This window comes from Vigna unguiculata, chromosome 3 (assembly GCF_037176805.1).
Source record: "Vigna unguiculata cultivar grain cowpea cultivar isolate G323 ecotype 2 chromosome 3, ASM3717680v1, whole genome shotgun sequence".
NCBI classification, from domain to species: Eukaryota; Viridiplantae; Streptophyta; class Magnoliopsida; order Fabales; family Fabaceae; genus Vigna; species Vigna unguiculata.
The window spans coordinates 69,280,445-69,290,629 of NC_140794.1; the positions used below are offsets into that span (position 1 = coordinate 69,280,445).

At 33.4% G+C, this 10,185-nt stretch overlaps 1 protein-coding gene across 6 annotated transcripts; it reads right to left on the reverse strand.

Moving 5' to 3' along the window:
* Positions 1-1,449: 1,449 nt before the first annotated feature.
* On the reverse strand, positions 1,450-9,116 carry LOC114178889 (C2 and GRAM domain-containing protein At1g03370-like). Of its 6 annotated transcripts, none has more exons than XM_028065026.2 (10): positions 8,642-8,945; positions 7,850-8,437; positions 6,295-7,548; positions 5,056-5,238; positions 4,631-4,914; positions 4,402-4,518; positions 4,019-4,281; positions 2,834-3,002; positions 2,452-2,724; positions 1,450-2,367 (listed from the first exon to the last, which is right to left on the reverse strand). In XM_028065026.2, the coding sequence occupies exons 2-10, from the start codon at positions 8,292-8,294 to the stop codon at positions 2,182-2,184; spliced, it is 3,174 nt and encodes a 1,057-aa protein (XP_027920827.1). In that variant the 5' UTR covers positions 8,295-8,437; positions 8,642-8,945; the 3' UTR covers positions 1,450-2,181. The 6 variants fall into 6 exon arrangements, with proteins under 6 accessions (XP_027920827.1, XP_027920829.1, XP_027920833.1 ...); XM_028065028.2 differs by having other exon boundaries at positions 1,450-1,824; positions 2,137-2,367; positions 7,850-8,945; XM_028065032.2 differs by lacking the exons at positions 7,850-8,437; positions 8,642-8,945 and adding an exon at positions 8,970-9,116.
* Positions 9,117-10,185: the final 1,069 nt, after the last annotated feature.

The window sequence follows — 10,185 nt, forward strand, 5'->3', positions numbered from 1 at the left end:
AATGGAAAGACCAGTGATGAAGATATGATTAATATGGGACTTTTGAAAAATAGGAAAGAATAAAAAGAGAGAAAGAAATTTTAAAAATGGTGAATTTATTGGACCTTTTTTCACCTATTTTTATTTATTTGTTTATCGTCTATTATCTATTTATATTAACCAAATATCTTTCAACTTCTATTTTATTTATTATTTATTTTTATACTATCAATTTATTTTCATCCTACCTACTTCTCTCTTATCCACCGAACAAAATGATAATGATTTATAGCTTTGGATTTATTAGCATCACTCATAGCTTCAATTTATTTTACTATTTGTATATTATGTGTGTTTATATGTTTTAGTTAAAGTTGTTAGAGTTTTAAAGTACTTTATTTTCAAAAATATTTTTTTTACTCATTAAATTTCGTTATATCGTGGTTTGAAATTTGTAGAAGTATTTCCAATTTTTAATCTAAACATAATTTTAATCGATTGAGATTCATGGTTGCAGATCAAATAAATTTAACTCAATTTTTAATCTAAACATTATTAAAAACATTTTCTTCATATATAATAATTTACACTATAATATACGTGTATATGTACATTATTTTTCTCTTTTGACATTATTTTGTCGAAAGATATTTTATGCCTTTATTTGATTTCAATTTTCACTCTTTTTTTTTTTTTTATAGATTTTTTCAAATTCTAAACCTGCCGGAAAGTTGAGCAGACTGAGAAGGGTTTTTTCTGCATCTGATTTCTATTCTCCAACTCAGGTGGAATACTAAGTAGTTTTAATACAAATTTGCTTCTAAGATAAAAAGTTTATGTGCACATAACCCTTAATTATTTCAAACTTACTTTTAATTACCAAAATCAATTCTATAAACATTCACCCACCAAACATACACAAATTGTCACCATGATTCTATTGGATCTTGCAGGTTGACACTGAACATGGAAACACAACTTGGGAGAACCACTTGAGGTGGATAGTTACTTATTCCAACCATGAAATACTTTTTTAGTATCTCCTCAATTTTCATATACATCATTCATATTTACACTTAAATAAGATTTTTATCATATATCACCTATTTTTAATTTGAGACGAGACAGTAAAAAATTAAAATTATCTTAGGCACATAAATCAAATAGAAAATTCATGAAGCATGCAGTAAATGATTTTGTTCATTAAAGGACTAATAGAAAGTTGCATGAATATGCAGTTACTGTTGCCAAGGTTGAGACTGATTGTGATGCTTATTGCTATGTCTTTGTTACATAGTCTTTTACTTGGTCCTGAGCAAGAAAATTTACGCCACACAGAAGTACATACTTATTCTCTGTGTTCTATAACAAAATTTGCAAGGCATGGTTAAGAAAAACACATTTTTTCTAAGCTGATGCGCGTGATTCATAATTGCGACTGTGTTTCTGAAAACAGTTTACTAGGGAAAGTGAAAAAAAATATATACTCGAGCACCAGAATATTATAGCAGTCAAACTATTTCTTACAATCACTGACTAATTATTTTGTCACCTATACTTTGGAAGCAAACAACAGTAACCATGACACATGATAGATGCCAAGTTATCATCTAAATAGTGACATTTCACAGCAAACCAAATTTTGAACTGTTGTCACCTATACTTTGGAAGCAAACAACAGTAACCATGACACATGATAGATGCCAAGTTATCATCTAAATAGTGACATTTCACAGCAAACCAAATTTTGAACTGGTAGCAACCGCTGATGCAATCTGAGTATGTTTCGCAGAGTCTAATTAGCCATTTCCGACAAACCAGTTAGTAATATCTCCCAACAGTAGTCTGGTATGAAGAACAAATTTTGGTAGCAAATCAGCATCATTTTCTAAAGCCATCATATATCCTAGTTCAAGCCGAAGAATGGAGAAATATTTTTTCTGAAAGGAGCGTGTAGTCTGATAGTTTGGTTTTATTAATTGGTGAAACACTGGGCAATCCGAAGTTTTGTTGAATGATATTCAAGGTTATTATTATTCCAAGAAAATCATAGAATGTGCGGAGGAACTGTTTTTTCTTGGAAGAAATGTTAAGGATTGCCCAGAATCATATATACAAGAATCTATATTGTAATGGTGCTGTGAGAATATCAGTTACCTTTCCTAATTGTAAGAGGTTAAATTCCATGTGAAGATTCATTCGTTATTTAGCCAAAAACTCCTTCTCAACTAGACTGAATGTCACCTTTATGCGTTCTTGCAGATTTTTTAGGATGTTCTTTGAAATCCTTTTCTGATGTTTTGTACTTTTCAGCCATTCAGTTCCAAACAATACCTGTACTTTACATGCCTTTGGAGTCAATTCCTCAATTTGATAGCGAATGTGCAACTGTAGAGCATTGTTAGAAGACAAAAACAGTGAGAAGACAAAAACATCATAGAAAGTTGAAGAAGCTAAATCTGGCTTGCTTACATTGAAATAATCACCAAGGGGAACTCCATGGAAGTTCATAACCTCTTGCAACAGCCAACCCTTTCCTCCTTCCAAAGTAGATTTCTGCTGAGTGCTCGTTACTTCAACTCTATAACGTGAAATACGCTTCTCAAACTTATAATACACTGCCCTCTCATATACATCATTGTTTTCAGATACCCAAGGGGTATAAGAATAATTAGCACAGCCAGATTTTTCCATGAACATTCGGTCCAACTCACCCCCACTAAATAGCTCCATCAGAAAACTGGCCTAAATTAATTAAAAAATAAGAAACTGTAATGAAACACAAGCATTGGTTAAGTTGTACAAAAAAGTGAATAATGAACCAATAATTTTTTGAGGGGAAGAGAGAGATTACAGGAACAGAAAGTGCACCAGAATGAGCCTCGGACATGCTGACATCACCAAGACCGATGAATGACCCATTCTCATCATTTCTAAGGCTTTTAGTTTCAGATTCTTCTTCTACTAACTGAACCTTCTGCTCAGGACTCAAGGATCTGGCCTTCCAGAGAGCCATGATAGTCCTATACCAGCACAGAACAGTTTTTAAAGTTCTAAAATAGGATATCTTTTATAATATAGTTTGTCACCATTAATTTCACAGCTAATTTCTTGAAATCATCTATTGACAAGTTGGATGACCACGCCTCCTAAAACATGGGCCTTTTTTCAGGTGGTCAAAAAAATGTAGTTGGAACAGTGGCTAGTTGGAAAACAACTACATTAGTCTACAAAAATATAATCAAACACAATTGGAAGATAATATTATCAGATATCTAATACAACAAATAACTACGGAACCATAGCTTGATCAACATCAAACAAAAAACACAAATTAGCATACTTTTCCTTCATCATCCATTAGCAACTTGATATTGTATGACTGGTTAATCAAAGAAATGCAGACACTTTAAGAAAATCACTTCCGCACTTTACTTTTCTAGTTCCACACTTTGTTAAGAAAATCAATCTAGTTACCAACTAAAGTAGGGCAATGCAATTTACAACAAATGAAAAACAATAGAAGTTAAGGGGGTTTTTCAGAGCATCAGGATAGGAATTGATCAAAAGAATTGCAACTGTGAATTGTTGATATTGATATTTTTAATGTCTAACATAAATTCACGATCAAAATTGTTGAATTTAAAGGGGGTGAGGAGACAAACGGAACCAAATGTTTTAAGAGGAAATTCAGAATAAAAATGCTTTCTTATTCTAGAGTTTATATACATATATTCATGTGGCATTCATACATACAGGCTCTTAACAGACTTAGTAGACACTATTTCCTATGATAACATTCATTCAGCCTAGCTTCCTAAATACTAATTGTCATGAGCACTAAATTCATTTTATCATATGATATACTATTTCTTATATGCCTTAAATCAAGGTCAAAACTCAAAGTGATACTGGTGTCGTTGTAGACCTAAAAGTAAGCAGGGTTGGTAAAACAAAATTATAGTAGTTGCAGTGGTGTTGCAGATAAGCATATAGAAGATGCAAGCTTGTACAATAAAATAAAATATCCCCAGTCTACCTGTTTGCAACATTGAAAGACACAAAGGATTGGAACCGGAACTTCAGTCTGCCATCTTCATCTTGTGTTTTTGCACCATGCTTTGCATCCACACCTCTTCCTGGCCAAAGAGTTACGACAATTATTGGACTTCCCATCGATGAAAATGTAGGAGGAATAACCTGAATGTCTTCAATGTCCTCCCAGAGCAAGAAGAATTTTGTCTTGTGTCCAAACAAATTTGCATGGAAACCAATTATTCTTGCTGAAACAAACAGTCGACCCTGAAGAAAACAAACAATTGACAACAACATAGTGAGATAATACGAAAGAAAACACGAGTCCATTAAAATAAAAATAGAATTTACAATGTCTTTCAACACCACATTACAAACCAACCACACCTGTAGGGGCATTTTTCTTTTCAAATGACAGGTGAAGTCATTGATGAGAAATTCCTCAGGTGGAAGCCCAAAGAGTTTCTGAAAGGCTGAATTTGTTTGAGGAGACCGCAAATTAATCTACAATTTTGTAAATAGGAAAAGAAAAAAAGGGTAGAAAAGGGTGATAAAACAGAAGTGCAAAATAATTAATAAGAAAAACAAACGCCTGACAACATAGAAGGATCCTTACCTTCTTCCCCACCTCTTTCTCCATTTTACTTATATAGTGTTTTACAACATCCCCGCGTCTAGTGTTGTTCAAGAAAATTCTTAAGTGCAATTTAGACTGACTTGCCTGAGCCAACTTTCCTTCAAGGGAAACCCATATATCAGCAAGATCTGAGATGTTTGTTTTAAGAAAATTGATTTCAACATGTCCTAGAGATGTAACTTCATCAAAAGGTCCATCAAAATCATAAACATCCACATCCAGCACGGAAGGAGGATCATCCATTGCATCAAATTCAAATATTTCTGCAAAGACAGACAATTATTTTAACAAAGAATACTTAATCATATAATAACCTAAACCACATGTAGACGAAAATTAGACTCTTATGTTAGATCACTGGAGGTGCACATTAATGATAAACTATCAGATGTCAATATATTCACCATTCCATAAAGGACTAGATTTCTTGAACTTGATTGAGCTGGTTCTTGTTTTTCCGTTGCAAGTAAACACCACATATGGATCACAAAATGCCTTGGATTCAGCAGTAGCTAAATTGCTTCCTTCTATTATGGCCACAGTTAGCATCCATCCTTCTCCATTTGCTTTAATGCCATGATCACTACCTAATATTGTAGTACCCCATAAAAACTATATCAGGAAAGGCATATAACCACCAAAGAAAGTAAACAAGGGCTAATAATCAAGAAAGAAGGGAGAATAAATCCCTGGCCACCCCGTGAAAAGAATAAGCATGTCAGGTGTCAGAAAAAGCAAAAAGTTCAACGAATGAAATTTCCAGGTCCATACTACATTAGCATTTGTCAAGCTCATACTGTTTCCTCCATACAAATAAAAAAGATACAAGTTCAACGATAAAAAAGAGAGGCTGAAATATGTGTTTAATTATTAATATCTATAAAATGAGTGTTTCAATTTTGATGCTTGTAAAAAGAAATATATGTTTTTCATCTCATAAAATTCAAAATCATTGCTTTGTTTAGCCTTGGTATTGATTCGAATTATTCATCATTAGATGCAATAACTAACATTGTCAGAGACGTTGAGTGCACAGAGATGTCTAGGATGTCTACCTTAGTCCTACTATTTTGATTAATAATACTTTATATAACTCGGAACTTTATAAAACAAACACTCTTAAGAAAATCCAGAGCAGTGTCTGAGCAAAACATGAAATACATTCTTCACCTTTAGGTTTGACTCTTTCTGGCAAGAAAGCTCATTTTCAATAATAAGTACAAGGCTTTCAATTCTGTACGTATCAATTATTTATTTGATTGTGGACAGAGTATTAATTTGGCTATTTTAACCAGTAATCTACTGTTTTGCATCTATTATTGGAGTAAAAGTTCCCTAACACATTTCAGTTTATGGTTTTCCCAAAATGCCGCGTAGGAGGTAGAAATTTCTTCTGAGCTAAGTATATATTACTCTTTGCTGCAATTCGGCTTGCCATTCTTTCCCTGTTTTTCTTAGGACCACATGTTGTTTCCCACCTTGGAATTTTGTTTTTCTATCTTAAGGCACTATTCTTTGACCAACATAAAAAAAAAAAAAAAATTCATTTGCGCATATATACACCCAATCTGATGGGTGTTTAAAATCAAGCAAATTCTCAAGTTAAAGGATCATTAAAAAAGTGAAGGAAATAAAGGGATTACCCTTTCGTGCTCTGGCTTGCACGAAGCGTGAGATTAGACCGATTACTTTTTCACCTTGAAGAACCAAGATAACACATACAACAAATTCCCCAATAGAATCTGGTAGGTCAAGCCAAACAAATTCAAGCCCATGAATTAGCCTAGGAGATGCCAGCCACATATGCGCAAACACGGACATGACCATTAAGAATACTAAGAAGACTTGGAAGTTAGCTAAATACTGCAGTGCCAGCCTCCAGTCTGACTGAGGTTCTGGTCGTAATGTTGCCAAAGCCTGTTCCTTACTAGAACCAAGGTCCTTTGAGACAACAGCCTTTACAGTCTGACATAACAAAATAGCATACTGATCAAAGCTTTCCCTCATACCTTGCCGAGCTCCGCTTTCTATCATTCCTTTCATCATGGTGCTCTGTACAAAGTTCATTCGCCAAGATATCACCAGACGTGAACACTGTTCCCCTGATGGCAACTCCGGTCCAGTTGTGATTACATAAAGTAATTCTACCTTAAAGGTGCTTCCGTACATAACATCTGGAGTGCTGACAATGCAGAAAACGGCAAAGTTCTTCCCATCAGCCTTTAAATATGTCTGGTCCTCGTAGCCTTTCACAGCCTTGATTAATTTAGTGGGTGCCTTTAGGTAAGAAAGCGATCTTTTTGGGGTCTCCCCACAATTCTCAATCTTCCAAGGACCAACTTGCAGTTCTGTAGTACCCTGTATCTCTGCCAGTGTCTTGGGAAAAGTAGAATCAGGTGAAAATAGTAATGTATTCAAGTCTCCTGGTGCAACTATGTATAATTGATCAATAAGAACTCCTCCTGATAAATTGGTAGGAATTTCACTTCCTTGATCTGCAGACTGTATTTTTTTCATAATTTCTTCGAAAGTCTCAACTGGGGGTTGATCCTCTTCAATCTTGATTTCACCACCAACTTCAACTTTGCCTATTTCGGATTGGTCTGAGTCAATACTTCTGCTGGGTGACATTGAAGCCACATCAGTGCCTTTGTTAAAAATTTGAGCAATTCGGCCAGCAAACGATTTTTGATGCAGACAAGTTTTGTCCTCCTTAGAACTGGAAGATGCGGTTTCTTCCCTTACAGGAGAAGACAAGTTTGAAAAGCTGGCAGAAGACAATGAAGGAGAATTGGTCATTGCATCAGGACATTTTCTTGGAGGTACCAACTGATCACCGATGTCATTAGACTCCCCAGATCCATTTTGGGAAATGAATATACTCAAATGAATCTCACCTGTCCAGAAAATGAAAGCAATTGTCACAATTTAAGTTCAATAGCATGATCCTCGTACGAGCACAATATTTTCCAAAAGGACTTTGATGCAGATGACCCTTGAAACTCGACAAAATGCCATTTACATTCCGAGATCAGTCGTCTACATTAGCATGAAAGCAATATAACAACAGCAGGAAATCATGAATTTCACATAATAAAACAAACAACCAAGCAAACTGAGAAGGGTGGGGGATGTAAAAAAAATGCCCTAAACAATTGGATAAGGTTGAGGGGAGTTCAGTTGAACAGTACAATATACCAAATGGCTTGTTCTTGCACTTCTTGTTTTTGGATTTCAATGAATACCAAGCAGTGCCAAGGGATTTAATTTCCTCTTCAAAAACAAGTGAGATAGGCACCTTAAGCCGTCCCACGTAGTCATAATTAAAGAACTTGTCCTCATCCATCACAGAGACAATAAGCGAATCTTTAAGGTCGTCGACCCAAAATGTAAATTGTTCATCCCACATTGGGTTCAAACTTTTCACCACTTTGGTCTTGAACTTCTGTTTCCCCAACTGTAACCGCACGTACAGATCATTCAACCCATTGGCATCCGTCAATGCCAAGTTTTTTGCCTCAATCACACGAACCACGAGTTTCATTTTGTTCTTATACCAACAATCTTTGGGCAAAAAAGTCAACTTTTTTCTTTCAGCAGACCGCGACCCAGAAAATCCTTTCAAAAGGGAAATGCAGTGCATGCAGAAGGAGAAGGTTATTCATAATCAAGCACCAAAAGCAACAAATTGGATTGGAAAACCCCAGAACCGAATTGATCAAACGCATGACCAGCGGGAAAATCAACCCAACAATCTGACAGAAACATGTATAAACAATATTGATTCTGCCAGGGAAAAAAGAAAAAGACAACTCAGAATTCACAATCCAATCCAATTCAATCTTTTCGTGACATGCTCATTGCTGACGGTTTGTAAAAATGAAAATAAGTGCAGAAAGTCTGGGCCATCACCCGTCAGCATGGCAAGAAAAAAAATGTAAATGGAAAAAAAGATGAGAATTTTAAGAGCGGGTGATCCGAGAGACAAACCCTAAAAAGACACAAACGAATTGAAGGGTCAGAAATGAATGGAAAATTTGAATATCAAAATTAGAAAAGGAGGGAGACGCGGAATGGTGGGTTGAGAAGTTAATAACAGACACTCTCTCCCTTTCCCCTTTTCCTGTGTTTTTCTTGCTTTCCCATTTTATACAGATGCTATTTCTTTGACCTTGCAATCATCAAAACTACTATGTTATCTCATTGCTATGCTATGTACCAACATCTCATTTTTTTTGTTTTTCTTCCACTTCATTCTCTTAATATATGCTAAACAAAGAAATCCTATGCAGCAAAATACTATCTCTTTTTTCTTTACCTTAGTTGCATACTGAAAGTGGTCGTCAAAGAACAGATAATTCAGAAAAAAGGCAAAAGAGAATTCAACAGAATCTCGTGGTTATGAGATTGAGGGTGGATACCTATGCCATCTCACCCTTTCCTTACCTTTCCTTAGAAACGACATTTTCAAAGTAACAACAACTTGTTTTCTCTACAGCCATATAAAATAGTAAAATAGCCGTTACTTTACATGGGCCAATAAAACAAAACAAGATTTTAATTAAAGTAATAATTTAGTATTTAGTAAGCTGATTAACTATTTTATTACATTACATTTTTTTTATTAGTTGTCTGTAACTTTTAAAAATTACTTTTAGATCATTTTGATTTAGATTAAAAATAATCTTAGTCTCCAAATTTGAATATAAAATTTAAATTTCTCTTTATCTCAAACTTTAATATTTCAAAGTTTATAAATAAAAAAATTTAACTATATTTATTTATTTTTAATTCAAGATAATGATATTTGTTGAATCATAAAATTGAAATAAATCTTTCAATACTTTTTTCTTAAAACCACTCTTTCAATACTTTTTCTTAAAAATGTTTTAGGTTAAAAATTATTATGATATACTAGTGTAAACACAGGCGCTATCGCGCCTGCGTGTACACATTTTTCGAATTATATTTATAATTGATGATATTGTAATGTTATTAAGTTAATGAACAAAATAAAAGTATATTTATAAAAATTAAAGTGAAATGTATGGAGAAAATATGAAAAAAATAATTGTTGATGAATAGTATGAGAAAAAAGAAAAAGGAGATAAATAAATAGTTTTATAAAAACTTGTAAAATTAACCGTTAATTTTTAAAAATTTAATAAATAATTAAATTGTAAAGGGTAAAATTGGAATTATGAAATGTGGACACAAAAGAGGGAATCCCCTTTATATATAGTTATAGATAAATTTAGTTTTTAGATTTAACTTTAATTTAGTTTTTGTTTAGTTTTTATGTAGTATTTTTTTTACTTCCTTTTCTCCAAATTTAAAATCACTTTTTTAATATTCATTCTATGATATATAAATAAGATTTATCTTAAAATTTTAATGTTTTAAAAACATGTTATTTCTGTACATTATACTGCAAATAATAAAAATGTATTTCACAAAACAAACTATAAATTAACCTATAATTGATATATCAATTAATGGTTGTTATGATCAAGTTTACAAGTTTTAAATTCACA